The 21622-nt window shown below is 42.0% G+C and overlaps 1 protein-coding gene across 9 annotated transcripts in view; it reads right to left on the bottom strand.

The window, feature by feature from the left end:
- FOXP1 (forkhead box P1) overlaps positions 1–19423 on the bottom strand; it is a 227780-nt gene extending 208357 nt beyond the window's left edge. For 8 of the 9 annotated variants that reach the window (XM_065885417.1, XM_065885416.1, XM_065885420.1 and 5 more), the window contains exon 1: positions 19250–19423. In XM_065885417.1, coding sequence (XP_065741489.1) covers positions 19250–19423 — 174 coding nt within the window. Of the gene's footprint in view, positions 1–16064; positions 16068–19249 lie in introns of all 9 variants that reach the window. The other variant, XM_065885422.1, reaches the window with a different exon arrangement.
- Positions 19424–21622: the final 2199 nt, after the last annotated feature.

Raw genomic sequence — 21622 nt, 5'->3', positions numbered from 1 at the left:
ATGTGAGGCTGGATCATCTAAGGAATTTTAAAAATTCTATAACCCTACAGAGAAAGAAAAAAAAGAGAAGCGATCGCATGCATCTATATATTGGGGGTCAGGAGTGGAGAAGGGGAAGGAGGATTGAGGATACAGGAGATAATAGGTACAATCAAGCGGGAATAGATAAATGTGTGTGCAAGGGACGAAATGAAGTTCTTCTATCATTCCTACGGGAGGGACAGGTTTTTTTCTAAATTTATTTAATTAATTTATTTTTGGCTACGTTAGGTCTTCATTGCTGCACGTGGACTTTCTCTAGTTGCGGCGAGCGGGGGATACTCTTCGTTGGGGTGTGCGGGCTTCTCATTGCGGTGGCTTCTCTTGTGGAGCACAGGCTCCAGGCGTGCGGGCTTCAACAGTTGTGGCACGCGGTCTCAGTAGTTGTGGTTCGCGGACTCTAGAGTGCTGGCTCAGTAGCTGTGGCGCACGGGCTTAGTTGCTCTGCGGCATGTGGCATCTTCCCAGACCAGGGACCGAACCCGTGTCCCCTGCATTGGCAGGCGGATTCTTAACCACTGCGCCACGAGGGAAGTCCCAGAACGGACAGATTCTAAAAGACCTTGGCACCTGTAGCTAGGGGTAGAAGGAATGACCTACTCAAACATAATAAAGAATTGTTAGGAGAGATCAAAGTTCTGTGAAACCTTCTGGAGAAGAATGCTGAGGCTGTAAGGAATGGGCAGGTTGGGACCTACTCTGGACTTTCAAACCAGCTTGAGGTGCCAACATGCGAGCCACCCAGACATGTGCATTTTTTTCAGCTCCTGGTACTCCTGGAACTGAAATAGCCTGGCTTTCTTCTCTAGTCCACCAAGCACGTCTCTTTTTTGGCGATGACAACACAGATGTGGCCATGGTGACACCTTCGAGGAACTGAGGTTCCCTGCCTCTCAAACGGCAATGCAAAAGTGGGAGATTTTCAAATTCCGACTTTTCTTCGAAGAAAAACGCTTTCCAGCCTACTCCACAGTTCTTGCCAAAAGCAGACCTGCCGGTTTGTTTTTAAAGGTGAGAGAAAGATAAAGATAGACTTAAAAAGATCTGCTGCAGCCTGGTGTCTGGGCGTTTGTGTTGAGCCAGAACACTGACCAGCTATCACGTGAGCTGGATGAATGGTTAAAGCAGAGGACTGGGCGCCATCAGCCGACTTTGAGAAATATGCCCTGAAAGTGAAGATGATTTCCCAAACAGGAAACAAACACATGCTAGGCTGCCAGGGAAATGTACATAGTTTGACTTGTAGGTTATGAATCTTTAAAACTCCCACCGTAAGTCCCAGCAGACATCCTTCGTGAGTGCTATCTTTTATTTATCATGTGAAGCCATTTTTTTTGTTGTTGACTAGAGCGGTGTTGGATGCGGGCAAAGCACGGGCCACAGAAACATTAATACAAAACACTGTTTGCGGAGCAAAGGACATTGTGTCCACAGGGCTAGTCACTCTTAAAGCAAAATAATCCACTCTCCCAGATATGAAGACGACGAAAATGACTGTGCTGACTTCCAAAGGACTAACGCATTCACCAGTGAAGCTGCACGAGCAATCTCCTCCAGAAACACAGGGTACCAGAAATATTTTTATTCAAATCCATTTTTGTTGCTTGGGGAAAGGGTTTGAGACTGTTACATAATACTAAGAAAACACGGAAGGTATTTCCCCAGCCCTGTCAGTCAGTGACAGCTGTTTGGGGCACCTGGAGAAAGTTTGCAGTTTTAAGTCTTCTGTTTCCATGGACCCAAACACAAGAGAAAGAAAGGGAAACTTGTCCAACCCCAAATGGTTGCTTTTAAGTTGTCTATAAAAGAGCTATTGCAACCACAGCCGCTTACAGCTTATTACGCGCAGACTTATTAATCCAGCCAGATTTCCCATCGCTTAAAAGCCAACACTTCCATCCCCCTGACTAGCTAAAGAGACAGCCATCCGACAAGTTGCCATGTTGGAGGTATGGTCCCGAGCTTTCAGAACACTCACACTTGAGCTTTATTTCCTCCAGCATGCTGTAAACGTCACCACCAGCGCTGCTGAATTTCTGTTGTTTCTGGAGGAAAACAAAGGCCTTCCAATTGAAGTGTTTGGGAAACAGAAAGAATCACGCTCATTTCTGCCCGGGTGTACCAGGCTTGGTTGTTCATTATAAGGATGCAGCAACAGGTGTGAAGCAGGACTCTCCCTTGGAAATGGAAAGAAACGAACCCAAGCTGCAAGATGCTTAAAAGTGGGCCTGTCGGGCTTCCCTGGTGGCGCTAGTGGTTGAGAGTCCGCCTGCCGATGCAGGGGACACGGGTTCGTGCCCCGGTCCGGGAAGATCCCACGTGCTGCCGGAGCGGCTGGGCCCGTGAGCCATGGCCGCTGAGCCTGCGCGTCTGGAACCTGTGCTCCGCAACGGGAGAGGCCACAACAGTGAGAGGCCCGTGTACCGCAAAAAAAAAAAAAAAAAAAAAAAAAGTGGGCATGTTCGCTAAAAATAAGGGCTCAACATAAAAATAAGCAAGGGAGGAAATGGAAAAGCTTCTGTCTATGGGAATATCTGGTATTTTCCTACAGGACTTAGCAAGAAAAGATCGGATGAAGCGAAAGGGTTCTGAAAGAGACAACCTTTTAGGGTACTCACAATGGGAAGAAGGCCAAGGAAACTGGGAGAAATCCTTGCAGCCTGGCCTGATCGTCACCACAAGAAACACAACCAGAGGAGACCGCGGGCTGGGATGAAGGGTTCAGGCTGTGGGCTCGGGCAGATGTGGGTTAGAAGCTGGGCTGGTCCAGTTATAAGCAGTGTGAACTCGGGCGGCTAATCTTTCCGTGATGAGTAGGAATTTTAAGAGTACTTAGTTCACAGGGTGCATGTGAGAACAAACTGTACTAATATATGTGGGAGTACCAAGCCCAAGTCCGGAAGAAAGGCACTTTCAATAAATTTGCTGTTAATAATACTGTTACTTCTTATACCATTACTATTGGTGATATTAGTCATTTCAAACGTATAAAAATCTGTGACAGTAGGAATGTTTAAGATTTTGGATAAAGAAACGCACTCATTTACTGAAAATGGGTAGATTGCCTAACATCATCCCTGCTGAGTGTTTCCTCTTCAAAATAATTTGTAAGTAATGTGGCTAAATAAGGAATGACTTGACAAAGCTGGGAAAAAGTGAAGGGGGGTAGAGTCAGGAAACTAGCTAGAATTAATTAGGCCTTAAACTATGAAATTTGAAACTAAGAACACACATTTTCCCCTACAGCTATAAATACAAAATACTAAAATATGAAAAAGTAAACTACCATGTCAGAGAATTAACCCTAACCATGCCCACTGGTAAACAAATTATTGCTAGATGGTTTTTTTTTTATCTATATAGTTCTATGGTGGGAATGGGAAATGAATATGTAAAAAAAAAAAAAAAACAGCTACAGAATACCTACCAAAATGTCAACAGTTGTTACCTCTGTAAAATGAGATTGCAGGAGATATGATTTCTTTTGTCTCTGCTTTCTTAGCTACATCTTCTAATTTTTCTCCAATGAACATGTAAAGTAATTGTACAGTAGAAAATGAAAAATTATTTGGTATTCAGTTTTCAATTGAAAACATCTGAATGACACCCAAGCCTCACACAGAGCTAGCACTGAGGATTTCCCTCTTGGCTTTGGCACATGCGGGTATTTTGCAGGCACTAGTGGCATTAAGTGCCTGTCTAGGTACCTCTTCCAGCACATTCCGTGGCCATCTTCTAACTGTGCCACAGTCTCTTTGCCAATATTTTATAGTAGTTACCCAAAATGCACCAGTGGCTAGTTATATCCACACACTGGTGGACCTTCTAAAACTCTTGCTTTAAAACTTTTTTTAATTAACTTTTTTTTTTTTTTTCCCTGTTTCTAGTTTTTCAGAAACTTCCCAGCCTTCCACAAATCAAGTCAGGCCACAAGAATCAAATACTATCTCAGACGGGAACCTAAACAGGGGACTTGCCAGACAACAGCCTAGGGAAGCTATTGGTTATGTGTAGCGTGTAATTATTTGCTGTCCTGGTTCTAGGTACTAATCCCATGGAAATTACAGAGGGAGGGCAGCATGGAGCACTGAGACATAAAAGATCATTGCCATGTGTAAAAACTTAGATGTTAAAAAAGAAAATGCAGGCACAAGAATTTAGCCAGAAAAAAAAAAATAGACATGCCAATAAAAAAGCTGCTTCTTAAAATCTGGCTGGCAGCGTCCTGCCCCTCCCCAATGGATACTCTTAGTAAAGAAAACATGGTAGATTTTCTTTCTCCCTTGCCTGTATTTGATTTCCAATTAAAAGTAAATATAAACTGAAACACCACCTGGATTTTAGCAAAATCCAATCCCCGCCCTCCCCCCTCCTCCTTTTTCTTAAAAGAAGAACCTGGGCTTACATATACAAACATTTTGCGAAATGACCCGTGGCAAATTGCGTAATGCCAGTAAAAGTTGTGTTTTTTAAGTTATGAGCCCCAAAGATTTTATCTGAAATAAAACCCTGATTCAATTCAGATTCTGGAGGCAAACGGTGTCCCCTTAACTCTGCCTGTAAATTTAAAACATTTGTGTGAGGGGCCCCTTCAGTCATGTTGCTAGCAGGTATGGAGGAGAAATTCTGTATTTATTAGGATGTGTGGTTTCTTTTCTAGAACGGCCTACAAGAGCTGATTCTCTGCAGTCTTCATGTAGTGCTCGGTTTCTAAATGAAGAGTTTTGGTTGTCGATCAGGCCTGTGTGCTTCTTGCAATTAATCGTCTCAGTGAGGGAAGACACAAGAATTCCCCTATTCACAGAGGAGGGTTCCCTTGGAGGTCTCCAGCTTGAACGCCTACAATATTCTAAGGTGATTGGATTTGAATACGAAGTGGCCGGAGTAGCCTAAAGCGTGGAACAGTCTGGGGGCTTCCCTGGTGGCGCAGTGGTTGAGAATCTGCCTGCCAACGCAGGGGACACGGGTTCGAGCCCTGGTCTGGTAAGATCCCACGTGCCGCGGAGCAGCCAAGCCCGTGAGCCACAACTACAGAGCCTGCGCGTCTGGAGCCTGTGCTCCACAACAAGAGAGGCCGCGATGGTGAGAGGCCAGCGCACCGCGATGAAGAGTGGCCCCCTCTTGCTGCAACTAGAGAAAGCCCTCGCACAGAAACGAAGACCCAACACAGTCATACATACATACATACATACATACATACATACATACATAAAATATTAAAAAAAAAAAAAAAGAATGGAAGAGTCTGGAGAAGCAACTTGGATTGCCCCGACCTCTATCTCTGAGTCCCTAAGATGTCAGGCAAGCCTTTACCGTGTCCTCAAAAGGCACTGAACAAGGACAATAATGGTGTTGTGAGCACATTTTAAAGGGCTAACTACCGTGCCAGGGCCTTTATGTATATTATTATTCAGTGTATTCGTCACATAAACCCTCTCTACAAGTTATTTCTATTGCCCCATTTTACAGATGAGAAAAGTGAGGCTCAGAGAGACTGGCATAACTCGCTCAAATTCCCGCATTCAGTAAGTGCTGGAGCTGGGTTTTAAACCGTTGTCAGTAGGATTCCAAAATGTCTCGAATGAAATGTCCCTCCTACCTTTTCTAGTTCCCTAGGGCAGTGAAATAAATTTCAAGTGGAAACAGCACACATTGGGTAAGCAACTAGGTATATTTGCATATGATTGTCGCTACAATACGGGACAAAGTCCAAACAAACAAGGAAGGAACTTTGAATAGGGGAGCAGTGGAGAAATCTAAGTGCATTTTTTTTTTCATCTATACTCTTTCGATTGACAACAGGCTGACTTTTGTCACACGTTGACGGTGGTATACAAGGATGGCTAGTGGCTGTCAAATTTGTCGGTGGAAGCACTAGAAGTTGGTGGAGAGACAGCACTAGGGAGAAGACGTGTCGCTGAAAACACAAACGTGTCATGGGAGAAAACCTTGTAACTACAAAAATTTATCCCTTGAATTCTGTACAAAATTTTTTTTAAAATATAAATATGTATAAGATATACATATATATTTTATTTATATTATTTTGTAAATTTATATTAAATTTGTATTATATTTATATAAATACATTGCGTAAAATACATATAAATCTTGCTCAAGGGACAGGTATTCTCTGCCATTTCTATACACTCATAAAAATTTCCAAACAGTGTGAATGTGCGTTACATAATAATAACTTTTAAATTATAAAGGCAATAAATATCACTGCAGAAATTTTAGAATATACGGAAAAATGAAAACTATACAAAAACTATATGAAACTGTATGAAACTATATGAAACTATACAAAATAAAGTACAATCCCATAATTTGAGGACACGGGGAGTGGGAAGGGTAAGCTGGGACATAAAATAGATAGCTAGTGGGAAGCAGCCGCATAGCACAGGGAGATCAGCTCGGTGCTTTGTGACCATCTAGGGGAGGTGGGATAGGGAGGGGGGGATAGGGAGGCAGAAGCAAGAGGGAGGGGATATGGGGATATATGTATATGTATAGCTGATTCACTTTGTTGTAAATCAGAAACTAACACACCATTGTAAAGCAATTATACTCCAATAAAGATGTTAAAAGAAAGAAAAAGTACAATCCCATAAACATACAAAAGCTATTGGTAACTTTTTTTAATGGGCTTTTTCAGTTTTTTTTCTCCCACCAATTACTGTACTATAATTTTTTAAGCTAAAAATGTTTATAATTGATAAAGTTATTAACTATTCCACAAGTGTGTGAGTCTTAATGGGTACTTATTACTTCTAACTTATGTATAACCATTTATTTAACCTTTCTTCTAATGTCAGTGATTTAGGGTATTTTTTATTTTTCATATCATATATACTACCATATCATAAATACTACCATAATGAACACCTTCAGGTATAAATCTTTCCGTTTGCTTCACATTATTTCTGTAGGTTAAATTCCTAATGACGATGGTGATGATGGTGCTAAAGATAAGAATACCAGCAGCTAACATTTACAGACCCGTATACTCAGAATATTAAACGCTGATATCATCCCCATGTGATGGATGTGAAAACTGAGGCACAGAGAAATTAACTGACTTGTGCAATCACCAAACTAGTAAGTGGCAGTGCAGAGTCATGACTCAGGCCAAACAAGCTGGCTCCATCATTTATGCCTTTAGATGCTCTGCCTTTTCCAGTGGTTATCAAGTGTGCCCTAGCCAGCAGCAGAGAATGGGTTAGAAGCACCAGAAATGCAAATTCTTGGGCCCCATCCCAGATCTACAGAATAAAGTACTCTGAGGGTGGGCCCTGCAACCTGCTTTAAGACGTCGTCCTCTAAATGATTCCCATACCTATAAAAAGTTTGAGAACCGCTGCTGGATGCTACACAATTGCTCAGTAAAAGCGTTACCCTGAATCAAAGGGTGTGACTGTTCTAAGCCTCCTGCTACACCACGCCAAACTGCCCCCAGAATGGGCTACACAAGTTTATATAAGCCACATAAGGGGGTGCCAGGGCTATATGCATCATTTTACTGTAATCTTTGCTAACGTGGTCAAAGATCTTCCGACCAGTATATAGTGTTCTTCAGTTAGAAAAGTTCAAGAGTAAGTAAACCTGGTGAATGCCTATGAATAAACATAAAATGACTCTCAGGACCTGTGCAGAGTGCTTTATATGACCTTATTTTCCAAAGTTTCCTTCAGAGCTGGCATTTATAGCGCTACATTTAAGATATCCAAGAACTAATTCCAGGGACACATTGGTAAGCATTTAGAGCCAAAAGAGGAAACCTTTTCCAAATTAGAGATAGGTTACTAATACACTTAACGTTAATTAAACATAGAAAAATCTGGAAACATTTGTCAAAACACTGAACCAGCTAGCAAATCTAATTAACATGCAGTATGGGCTGCAGAGTGTTTTAATTGGGGGCGGGATGCACATGAAACTGTAATTGCAAAATTACACAAACACACACGTATACACATACTTTTCATAGCGAAAGGTGCTCGGGTTTCATCAGATTCACAAAGGAGGGACCTTAAAAAGGTGAACAGTATAAGAATCATGGAATTAAAGATATGACCTAGGGCAGAGAAACCCACCCACCTGGAAGAGTAAAGAGATTTTTCACTAATTGGGAGATACTGCAGAATGATAAGTCACCTGATAACAAACTTAAAAATATAAACAAACGAGAAGGTAAGAAAAGAAAGAAGAAGGGCAGACGGGAGAAAACACCAGGCCAACGCATCTTCTAGGAAAGACTGCCAGTTCATTAAAATAGCTGGACTGAGTAAAGATCTTCAAATTTGACAACTCTTTTAAAATAAGGTGCTATGGTTTCAGTTGTTCTAGCTATATGATGAATACAGGTGAATGAGCTAAAATTCAATATAAAAGTATATGAAGTACGGACACCACCAACCAAATGACCAGCCTTGTCAGCTCTCATCTAATCTCTGGAAATCATACACTCAACTCAGGCAATGGTCTGTGTAAACAGATAGGCCCCGGACCGTTTCCTGGAGACCAATCAACTCAGATGCTGGCATCCAGCATAAAATGACCTCTACTCACCATATGCCTCCAGGCCTTCCACAATAGAAAACCACCCTTGCTTCTCACCAAATTAAAAATGACAAAATGGCAAAGATACACCTCTTGGCCACTTAGTATCTAAGTCCTAAGCCAAATCCACATAGCTCAGTATATACCTTCTATTCATCATCTCCTGATTGAAAGGGTTAAACTAAATCAGCTGGTGTGCACATACTGCGCTACTGTTTCCTCAGTTTTATCAGTGTCTTCAAAAATTCCACCAGTACAGACACAAATAAACTCTTCCTCTCCGGGTTACTGAAGATTTATTGCTTAAATCACGTTATGTGTCGATTAATCAATTGCATCTCTTCCACAGCTTACCCTTCATGTGCTTTGAAATTGTTACTAGTATTTAATGCACATGTTCAATGTCTTGTTCTAGTCCAATTAGCTCATGAACTTTATGAATGCAGGGAGATATTCAGGACATTTCTTTGCATCTTCTGGCCAACCAAGAGTCTACGAATATAAGATATGCTACTTTTTAAGGCGAATTTTCTTTGGTAGGAGAACCACGGCCAAAGATGTCTGCTCTCCGAGTGACTCCTTCACTGTCCCACCCTCCATTTTCTTGGTAGGCTGGCTGATTATTCTTCTAACCACCGATCGTGCCAAAACTTTTCATTTGTGAGATGCATATAGTTAAAGGATTAGAAAGCAACCCTGCAGGTATGATGACAACTACCCGTTAATTTACCATTTTAGAAAACGCAAAAGAAGTCTTAAAGTATGAGATGTATACATATATATGGATACTTTAGAAAAAAAGGAGGGAATGATCCTTCAGTTTTGTTACTTGACAGTAAGGGTAGAAGGTTCTGGAAGGCAAATCTTGCCACGCCTGCCATCCACTAATCCAGGGGGGTCAACAAACTTTTTCCGGGTAGTAAGTATTTTAGGTTTTGCGAGCCATACGTTCTCTGTTGCAACAACCCCCCTCTGCTGTGGTAGGGAGAAAGCAGCTGTAGACGAGAGAAAAAAGGGGCACGGCTGTATTCCAACAGAATCTTTATTTCAAAGGATAGGTGGCAGGCCAGATTTGGCCTCTGCCTTAGTTCCCCGACCCGCAGTATGGTCTGCAGGTTCAACACAGTGCTTTGTACCTAGAACTTACCCAAAAAAGGTAACGGGTAATGAATGGCTGAGACAAGTTTAAAAGAATTCCAGAACGCAACCTTGACAGTTATCATTGTGAATCACTACATTACAGGATATCACCTTGACAATCGTAACGGGGAATATCGCATATACCCAGTTTACGCAGGATGCTTTCTTTCCCTCTCACAGCATATTAACGGTACAGTAAGTCTGTACATAAATGCCCGTAACATATCCGTAGAATACACGGCACAAACTTTGTGTTTGTAAGACAAGTGTAAATCTAACGAAATACATCAGCAGATCGTGATAAAAATGCATGTTGCCAAGGCATTCTCACTTAGTGCCTTGGCATGCTGAATTTCTATTGCGTGGAAATGGAAATACCATCACGAGGAGGGAAAGAAATGAGGCAAGTTAAGCAATATTATCACAGTATTATTTATCGTACACATTAGGACCAAAAATAGTCAGGAAAGAATGAGCATTATGTCATTCTCTCCCAGTCTTTAACCTTGAAAAGGGGGCTGAGTTCTTAGAGAGGATAACAGGAGTCAATACAAGAGGCTATAAAGATGGAACTACTTCTTACCGTGCAACCTTGAAAAATTAACACAATCATTCCAACACTAAAAGGCTACTTTTGCCCTGTTCTAGGATGTTACGTCTTATTTTATTACATTTTTCCAAAACTCTTTCTTCCTTTGGCTCTGAGAGGCCTGGCTCTGCTGTTGAGAAGCAAAGGACATTTTACGCACAATTTTCCCTCCACACTAGAAAGAGGTATACTGTGCCCTTCAGTGAACATAAAATTGATATTACCATCTCTTAGTTTATATCTCACTACTTAACCTTCAGATTAAAAGTTATTGGATTTGAATGACTAAGACATCATGTCACCTTCCCTTCCATGTGGAGAGAGGGGTGCTGGGGGTGAGAGAAGGTACAGTGATAACAACGCCGATTTCAGAACAGCTAACACTTGCCTCTCTTGACAAGCGACATGATTCTGACAATTACTTATGGCTGCGTGGATGAGAAAGGGTGCAATAAACAGTCTACTTTAGGAAGCTCTAGGGAAGATGAATCTGCGTCAGGAAGTTCATTTTATTTTGGGTACAGTCTCAAAGGCACGGTCTAAAAATGGGGCTACAGAGTTAATTCAGGGAGAACCTTAGGGTTACCAACTTCACAAAATAAAAAATCCTATCGCCTCCGAAGTCAGTATTTGCACTGTCAGTTTCTATAGAAGATACTGGAAAATACTCTCTCGAGAAGGATTAAAGAGAACACAGCTTCCTTCCCTTCACCCACCTCTACGCAGGGCTCAACTTCAACTCACAAACAAGCCCTGCTCTCCCTCACCAGTTGAATCTATACCCCCTAAATAGGTCTTCCAAGAGCACCAACTGTTTAATAATTACACATTGTATTTTTCCAACAAAGGAAACACAACAGGCACTCCCTTCACCTTAAAAAAACAAATGCATCTAAGAAACCTGTGTCAATATGAGACGCTTTATCAAAGATCTAACTTGGTAGTTTTGTTCTCGAAGAGAGATAAGCGCATTCCCTGATCAATAGGAACACAAGCAGTTTATCAGCACTTCCCATGTGACTCTTGGAAGATATACTCATTAGTAACTGGCAGAGGCTAAAGGGAAAATATTCGATAATTTTAATCTGAATAAACACATACAATCAAAGTAGAGAGTTTGAGTGACACAGGAGGGTGTCTTTTTTTTAAACAGCCTTGAAACAAAAGCGGGACTTTTCCAAAATAAATCCACCCTTTATTTACAAATTACGTTTGTGCCTTCTTTATCATATCATAATAACCGATTAGTAACCGGTAGAAAGGAGCTTGGCTTCTCCTCCCGCTGCCCTTCTCTCTTTGTTTCACGGTGCACTGTTTTGCCTGTCATTCAGACTGGAAATCTTGAATCACCCCTCATGACTCCCACTTCTTGATGCCTCCACATCTCCTATTCCAAAAGGCAGTGTCGATTTGCCAACACGCCCTTGAAACGCTTGCTCGTGACCCAGGCCTTCCTTTCTCTTTCTGTTTCATTCATTCACAGAGGCTAAGAACTGCTCTCCGCCAGGTACTGTGCTCTGTGCTGAGGAATGAGTATCAGGGGATGAGAAAGGCCTATCCCTGCGCTTACGGGGCTGACAGCTGACCAAGGGCTTCCAAGGCAGGAGGAGAAATGCAGGGAACAAGGCAGGGTCAACACCATGGTGCCCTCAGTGACAGAAGGCCTGGGTTGGTGTCCCACTGCTACATCCAGGACCAAGTGCAATGGCCTCAGAACTACGATTAATCTCTCCGGATCTCTTTCCTTCCAAGCCAGGCCGGGTCCAACCGTCTTTTTTACCTTCAGTCTACCACCTCTTGGATGGCCTTTCTTTTCAGCTTGGAAACCTCCCCCTGGCTTAGGAACTCAAGGCGCCCACAAACTGACCTCAGTTCAGCTTCTACTCACCTTCCCACCCCTCCAGGCTTTCTTTTCAGGCTCCAGCCAAAGAGACCCCCCAAGTGATGCTCCCATACTTTCCCAGCACCTCACATAGCAATGTGGTCCCCACATTTCATCACACATAGGTGTGACACCATAAAGACGAAATGAAAATAGGCAAACAAATGAATTAATGAATTTCAAGAAATTGCAAGCTAAGAAACAAAGTTAAGACATGTTTTGCAGTCCATTTAGCAGCCGCCTTGAACCAAAGCTGAGGCCAGGCCAGTACGTGAAACTCTCTTCACCACATTTCCGTGTGAGAGAAGGGGGAAAAAAAATACAGTTGTATTTCCACGAACCAAATCAAACACAGTATTCAGCACAGGGTCTCTGGAATGGTACAAGTAACACTTCATGATTACAATAGATGTGAGTTCAAAGACCAAGTGATGAAAAGAAACTTTCTAATATGGGCTTCAGTTCCCTACACAAACTTCCTTCTCTCCTGCTTCATCCACCACTTGCATTCATATTGCTATTCTACTTTGTCATAAAAGCAGTCACCTTGTAACCCTTTTTATCAAACAATCTGTGCGCTACCTAAAAGGACACTAGACTCCATCAGGCGAGCTATAGGTTTACATTACACAAACATACCAATTCTGCCTGTTCAGCACTGGTTGTCAATAAAGGCAGGCACTTGCAAAACAGCAAAGTAGGTTGCCTGCCTTCAGAGAACAGATAGGAGTCTGCCAGTTGTGCAAAACAAACTCTTTGCAATCACCCAGGCTAATCTGTCAACAAATTACCATTAAAGTCATCCCTCCTGAAAGTTCAAAAAGATTTCTGATTAGACAAGAGATAGGGAGCATTTTTTTCTTTACTATTATTCTTAGCTCACAGGTCAGGGCTGAAAATTACCTTGCCAAAGGAGCAATGCCTTGTGAGTGAAGGTACACTTCACTCACGGTGAAATGCAGCATCCGGGTTTCTAGGACTACACTCTCTTATGTACTCGACTCTTTTTCTTCTGGGCCATCTTAATTTTCAGTGGAGAGATTAATGACACACAACTGTTCAGAAATCAGAACTTGAAAGAATTTCATACAAGGCTCACATCCCGGGTTACATAAATCTTTGACAACAATATTTGGATGGAAGGCAGACCTAAACAACAGAGTAGAGAACTAAATTTAGCATTGGGGGGGAAAAGATGCCGTTTCCAGAAATAGCCACAAAAGGGATTGAGAAAAAGCGCAAGTCCGTTATTGTTGTGGCTGCTTTTTCTTTATTTGTAGGAATTATCTGAATTCCTGTCTGTTCCGTTTCAATTTGTTTGATTTTCGCTAACATGTTGGTGGTATTGATTCCTACAAAATATTTTTGACCATCAATATCGTCTATAGTATTTGAACTCTACCTTGTATCCCAGAAGAGGCTATCTGAGCAGAGCAATTCCTTTAAATTTTTTTTAATTTTATGATTGAAAACTATAGCTTGGTCTTCATCTATGAGTGAAGGAAGGCGATGGCCCCTATCACAGTCCCCAGCCCCATGAGGGCACTTAATAAAGATGAATAATCTCTTCTTCTTCTGTACTTTCTTCTGACAGCTTCCCTCTTAGGATACAAAGATGCTGAACATCTTTACCCTTCCAGTGGCGTCCAGAGACCCTCCCTTTCAGACACAGTCCCTGGCTGCTACAATGGGAATTTGAGGGGATTCCCTACAGAGTTCATAAGGAACCTTTTCCAAAGAAAAAGAGAATGGGTAAGGCTGAACTGGCCACTCATACCTCATCTTTGCACCTACAGATACAAACCTAATCACCTGGGCTTCCCTCTGTAGAAGCGTAAACAAGCAAAGGATGGCCACTGGAATTTAACACGGTCCCCCACAGAAAGATGGGGGAGAATGAGAAACAAAGGGAGGGCCCCTATCATACAACCTTACTGCCCATCCAAACACTGACAGCTATTTCTTCCAGGCACTGTTTTCTACAGAGGCACTTAAAACTTGACATGTTGGTAGGACATTCTCCCTGTTCTGTTCGATATCCACTAGTAACTTCAGTCACAAAAACTAAAGGAAGAGGGCTTCCCTGGTGGCACGGTGGTTGAGAGTCCGCCCGCCGACGCAGGGGACACGGGTTCATGTCCCGGTCCGGGAAGATCCCACGTGCCGCGGAGTGGCTGGGCCCGTGAACCATGGCCACTGGGCCTGCGTGTCCAGAGCCTGTGCTCCGCAACGGAAGGGGCCGCGACGGTGAGAGGCCTGCGTATTGCAAAAAAAAAAAAAAAAAAAAAAACTAAAGGAAGGGATTCATTCTGCCATTTTGACGACGAAGAGAAGAATTTCTGAGCGTCTCTGGTCCTGTGTAATGACTCATCTTTTACCTCCTTCAATGGCTCATTGGCAAAATTCAACCCAGTGGATCCCGCTCCTTCTCGTTCATGATTTTGCAGAAGTTCCCTATCCTTTCTATTTCTTGTACCTCCTTAATAGTCATTGACTGTTTTTTTTTCTTTTAAATGATTAACATGAAACATGTACGTCTTTTGGGCTAAAAGGTCCAACACCTTAAACCAAATGTCAAAGAAGCAATAATGAAGTAAACACATCACTTGTCCACACTCTCCAAATAATATATCTTTGAATTCCATATTTAGTTTATTGTTTTTAAATGTTCTTCTCACAAGACTACTTCTAAACTGCCCTTCTCACATAAAACGACAGCCACACCTCAACACTCTAGCAAGCAACGCTCTCCCTACAGGGATCTGCAGACAATAAAAGTGCCAGGTGGTACCAAAAAAAAAAAGAAAAGAAAAAAAGCCCATCATTAAATGGAATGTTGTTAAGAAATAGCTGTTTTATTTAACAGCTATTCATTTTTATTGAATAAACATTTTCTAGTATGCATTCTGTTAATTGACCTGACAGCATATGCTGTATATGGAGAAACTTCTAAACATTATGCTCTATGTAATATGCTTATCTGAAAAAGCTCTCATTTGCAGCAATATGGAAATAAAATCCTGCTTTCTAAAACTCAAGACTTTTAAAATGCATTAATCCACACAGTTTGTGAAATTGCTCTGGACATTTTAAAATCCTTTCTTTAAGAAAGAAAGAAAAAAAAACTTTAGTAATTGGTAATAGTATTTGTTGCTGAGTTTCATAATGGAGTAGTCCATATCCAATACAGAACTTTCACAGACCTAGAAATGGGACAGAGATAATAGGAGATAAAAAGCAGTGATGGTACTGGGTAAAGAATTATTCAATGGCTAAAAAGAAAATGTTCAGAAGCATTATCAAATTATATTATTAGAAAACTATTGTTATAAGAGTTTCATGCCCCAGATACAAGTAGAGTTGAAACATTACAGAGATAATACATTTAGTTTTGAGGAAGGAAGACAGTTTGTGCGTGTGTGGGCGGGCTCCTCCAGCTAATGGTAGCACCTCTCCCTGGCTGATGGCTTCTGAGTGATGATGGCAACTTCCAGAAAAGAATCACCAACTCCACTGCCTAGAGGGTACAAGTCAGCAAAGGTACTGGGTGGGAACTCAGGCTGACTGCCGGGCTATAGGCTCCCTGACTTAGTAGCAGTTCACCTCCCAACAATCGTTACCCTTGTAGGAATACTGGCCACAGTTACCAGATCTGCTGATTTTTCAAGAGAAAATGTAAAAGCCAGATTGCTCCCATTTTTCTGAGTGGTCAACAACATAATACACACACACACACACACACACACACAGTCTGTTTGGACCCGATTTAACCAACCTATAGACCAAACCCAGCACAGAAGTCACTCACTTCACAGCGAATCTTCGTGAAAGCTCTCCATCCTGAAAGGACACTTGCTCTCATTTGTAATTATCTTTGGTAATATCAATCAAACACGGAGAGGCTTGCGTTTATGTATTTTAAATCCCGGCACTAGGTAAAAATTCTCCCTATATCGTCAATGATTGTACTGGTGCAACTGGAAAATCCTAGAACATTTCAGTTTCATACACAGCATAATTAACTCATTTTTATACCAAGTCCTTTTAAGCCAGATCTTTTTGTTCCACGGACTTCTAACATACTTTACAGTTCTAATTCTCTTCCACTGTCCTACATTAATCAAAGCTGTAACCCCTGTTGTCTTTGTACTACAGAGTCAGAATGTGCCCCTGGCGAGGAATGGGGGAAAAGTCAACAGGAATTAAATTTCAGTGCAACTGTTTACTCAACTGTGGCCTGCAGTTATTGAAATTTTATCCGTGGTTTTGTGTGGCTACCGCAGTAATGAATTCAGCATGGCTGTGATTTTCTCATTGCTGGTATTCTCACTTCAAGTAAAAACCTGTAGAATAAAAATGACGAAAACAACCCACGTCCATCACGCTGACATTCGGATTTCTCCGAACTGTTTAATTGTAGCAGTTTTCAGTCTGTTAGAAAACTGATGATGCGAGTCCTGTGAAACTTTTTTCAGTCCTGTCGAGGTTTTTTTCTTATTTCATCTACAGATTTTCTTTCCCCCCAACAACCTGTTAAGAGCCTCATCATACACTTAGGGAAGTCACACAGCTGTCAGTATTTTATTTTAAAAGACCAAAAAGGCCTGCCAACCACAATATGTGGGGTTTTAGCCACAATGATAGACCCAACTGCTTTCTCCCTTCCCAAAACATATCCTTGGCAATTAGAAATAAAATTGTTATAAAAATATTAAAAGCACTTCGAAGTACAATCAAAAGGTATTGACCTTTATACCAATAACCCATAACAACATAATTTCCAAAGTGGTCACAGCCGAGATAAAGAGGAAAGACATGAATAACTAATTTTGCTACTGATGATTTTCAAGGACGATGCTGTTAATATGCATGTACACAACTTTCTTCTGTGAGGTCAACTTGTGGTTGCTGTTCGTGGGGTCAGGCTGTGTGTGTGTGTGTGTGTGTGTGTGTGTTTGTGTGTGTGTGTGTGTTGATGGTATAAAAGTAAAGTTTTTGGCTGGCTTACGACTTTGAGATAGTGGATGATTTTCAGTTTTTTAAATAAAAATCAGAAGAAGTTACTTTTCATTTATCCAATTAACATAATCTAAATATTAATTACTCGGGGTTCATACCACATCCGTCAATAGCCCCACTTCAACCACTCCATAAAGAAACAGTTGACCGGGCTTCCCTGGTGGCGCAGTGGTTGAGAGTTCGCCTGCCGATGCAGGGGACACGGGTTTGTGCCCTGGTCCGGGAAGATCCCACATGCCGCGGAGCGGCTGGGCCCGTGAGCCATGGCCGCTGAGCCTGCGCGTCCGGAGCCTGTGCTCCGCAACGGGAGAGGCCACAACAGTGAGAGGCCCGCGTAACGCACAAAAAAAAAAAAAAAAAAAAAAGAAAAGAAACAGTTGACCTTGGCCTCTGTATGGTAAGGGCACAGAAAACGGCAAACCAAATGACCAACTATTTATTCTCAATAGAACCATAAACATCTGAGAATATCAAATGAACAAATACACACACAAACACATGGATACCTTTCTACCATATACTGATAGGTGTTGTCAATAACCGCACTGGGTGGAATTTGGCCATTTGCACTAATGCAAGTGCCCAAAGTTTATACACAACATACATCATAAATCCCAGCTGATGTGATGCCCAGGAAGCAGGCACTATCGGATTTGAGCTGCCACTGAAAGAGAGATCAAATCACTTCAAGTCCTCTGAATTAAGACCTTAGCTTGTCTCTTAGTGTCCTCTTTCTCTCTGTTGTATCCTTCCCCAGCAGATTCCATTGTCTCATGCAGGTTCCACCAACTTCGGATAGACTAACAATCTAATGGTTCCTTATTTGTAAAAAAATCTTAGTAAGGAGAAAATAATACATGTTTTAGAGCCTGTCAAAGGCTATATCCCTAAAACAAGGAGGGACTGCCTTGGCTTCTCTGATATAGATTCCAAGAAAATGGTTTGAGAAAAGGTTTCTGTTTTTCTTTCTCTTCCCTCAACCCCCAGCGCAATTTCCATTTCACTCAGAAAGTCCGAAGATGCACCATTCTTTTTACACCTTTTTCCAAATGGCACCAATACTTTGTACTGAATAAATGAATCAAACACTAAAATGCAACAAAAATCATCCGTTATCATTAACAAAAAGAAACAATATTTCCTAATTACAAGAGAGGCTGGGAAAACAATGTTTATCTTCAAGCAAATGCTATTGACTTATCTGAATCTGCACCAACGCTGGCCACACAATGCCATTTTCTGGGTCACACCCTTTACCATTTGGAAATATTTTACCAGTCACTCCCAGGTACCCACTTAAATGCCTACAAAGGATATAACAGAATGAATACATCACAACTTACGTGCATTTTGGGGAGCCACCACTAAGAGAGCACTTAAAGCATTAACAGGATTTAGTCACATACCAACTGCCATATGTATGTAAGAAACATCTGTAAGTGGCCCATCTCCCTAAATTCCTCCAGGCAGCAGCAAGCAGTTTCTTACACCGACGCCTATGTTATTGATGTCGTGTTATTTACCCAATTCTGCTTGGGTATTTCCATTTATTTCTATTCTCCCAAGTCACCTACTTTTCTCTCTTATAGCCCTCATTTCTCTTTTATCCTTGATCCCTTATTTTGTTTCTCTCATCATAAGGCTTAATAAGTCTATGTATTTATTTTCTGATTCAAGCACTGGGAACAATTTCTCCAAAGATCTGTTTTATTGCAAGTAGTTAAACTTTAGGCTGACACGTTAGAGGCTCAAAGGAAGTGGCCAGAGGTCCACCCAACCTCATTTTCAACCACCATTCCCCAAGACAGAGGGGACTTCCAAGACTCTACTTCTCAAGCCCTTGGCAGTTCCGTCTCTTAAAGCCAGTCACTGGGGCCCTGCTGTGCTAGTGGCTTCAAAGATGGTGCTTACGGTCAGGGAGCCAGTGAGCGCCAGACATTCGCAGCGGTCAAACGTCAGGGGAAGCGGTAACATCGGCACCCACCACCCGCCCCAGCCCCCGCTCCAGAGCTCAGTACCTGCTGCTGCTGCACGTGGACCAGATCGGCCGCCCCCACGTCCACGGCCGGCGTCTCCCCGTTGGGCCGCCCTTCCCGGAGGCCACCGCACTCTAGTAAGTGGTTGCCGCCGCTTGACCCGTTCTGGATGGCTGAACCGTTACTTTTCGTCTCAGTCCCAGATTCTTGCATCATGACTCAAAAACCTGGTAGAAGGATTTTGAGGAGGGAGCCGGGGAGAAAGAAAAAAGCAGCTGTTAGCACAGTTGTTGTATATTAGGAGAAGGGCCCTGCCTTCAGTGTTGCCAAAATCTGTAAACAGTTGTCACTTCCTTTCACTCATGTTACCCCTTAGAAATGGTCCAATTGCCTAGTTTTTGAATGCGGAACTGTAGAGCACAGGGAACTCTATCACTATTCTCTGACAGCCTAGACGGGAAAAGAATCTGGAAAAGAACAGATGTACGTATATGGGTAACTGAACCACTTTGCTGCTGTATACCTGAAACTGACACAACACTGTAAATCAACAAGAGTCCAATATAAAATAAAAATTAAATTAAAAACTTGAGAAAAACAAATTCAAGTTTTGTTCTGAGAACTAGTATTGTTCTCTGTATGTTATCTTTTTCCCCTTAGAAGAGAACAATTATTTTCAGGTGAACCTAGGATTTATGGTTGAATTTCTGTGATTATATCTGTGATTATTATATAGTTTTTTGCTCAAAAACTGGTAAGTCATTCTGTTCAGCGTGTAACATTACATTTTAGTATGTGCAGGCTCTGTGTTGTGTGTTACACTCTGAGAGAAATATTCTGCAAATTCAGTCTATCAGGAGATGACACACATTACCAATAGGCTCCCCTGAGGTAATTCGTGCTGAAAACGTTTACACTCAAAGCCCACAAAGCATTTTACTGATTCACACTCCTTGGACTCATTCAGGTATTGAAACTCTTCAAAAGTGGCCTTTCCAATAAGATCGGCCTCTTTGAGGGAGAGGAAAAAAAAAACTCCCCACTTTTCAGAAGCTAAACAAATTCAGACTCTTATCTTTGCCTTATGGTTAAAATTCTCCTGAGAAGTCCCATTCAAAGTTAGGTGTTTCTCATACTGGATTCCTAACCTCTAGCTTGGTTTAAGGCCTGAAAGGTCTGGGCCGTCTTATGTTTGTTTTGGAGAAAACGTTGCCTAGGCAGACCAAAGAAAAGTTCTGAATCTGAACATACTAAACGTCAAATTAAAAAAAAAGAGAGAGATATATATAGTAGTCCCCCCTTATCCACAGGGGATACGTTCCAAGATCCCTAGTGGATGCCTCCTGAATCCTATATATACTATGGTTTTTCCGATACATACATACCTAAGACAAAGTGTAATTTCTAAATTAGGCATGGTAAGAGATTAACGATAATAACTAACAAGAAAAGAGAACAATTACAAAAATTACTATAATGTAAGTTATGTGAAAGTGGTCTCTCTCTCTCAAAATATCTTGCTAGACATATTTAATGCCTTTTCCATCTTAAATAAGCACTTATCACACACTATGGCCGTAACTTTTGCCGCTCGAGGTATGACAGCAAAACTAGCATGAATTTCTTTTTTCTTGATTCGTTCTTCCCATAGATCTTAGCAACTTCACCATGTGATTTCTTTTCTTTTCTTATTACGTTGAGAACTTTCACCTTCTCTCTCTCTCTCTCTCTCTTTTTTTTTTTGTTTTTTTTTTTTGCGGTACGCGGGCCTCTCACTGTTGTGGCCTCTCCCATTGCGGAGCACAGGCTCCGGATGTGCAGGCTCAGCGGCCATGGCTCACGGGCCCAGCCGCTCCGCGGCATGTGGGATCTTCCCGGACCGGGGCACGAACCCACGTCCCCTGAATCGGCAGGCGGACTCTCAACCACTGTGCCGCCAGGGAAGCCCTCACCTTCTCTCTTAAAGGGAGGCACTTTACGGCTTCTCCGTGGCACCTCCAAATTGCTGGCATCACTCGTCTTGTGCTTCGGGGCCATCATTAAGTAAAACGGATGTTACTATTTTACTTAAGGTGTAATAGGTGAACACGAGCACTGTGATACTAAGACACAACCGAGATGGCGACTAAGTGACAAATGGGTGGGAAACGCTGGACGAAGGGGTGACTCCCAGTGGGCTGGAGCAGGATGGTGAGACTTCATCACGCTGAGAATGGTGTGGAATCTAAAACTTAACAACTGTTTATTTCTGGAACTTTCCATTTAATATTTTTGGATTGAGGGTAACAAACCTCAGAGAGCAAAGCTGTGGATGAGGGAGGACAACTGGAGGTCCAAGGCAAGTCGCTAGATAATGTGGCCTTTGTGTAAATACATTTCGCACTCCTTGTTGCTCTCTGGGTACAAAACCGTTAT

Source organism: Phocoena phocoena, chromosome 10 (assembly GCF_963924675.1).
Source record: "Phocoena phocoena chromosome 10, mPhoPho1.1, whole genome shotgun sequence".
NCBI classification, from domain to species: domain Eukaryota; kingdom Metazoa; phylum Chordata; class Mammalia; order Artiodactyla; family Phocoenidae; genus Phocoena; species Phocoena phocoena.
The sequence above is the reverse complement of the archived record's forward strand: the minus strand, read 5'-3'. Positions and strand labels throughout refer to the sequence as shown.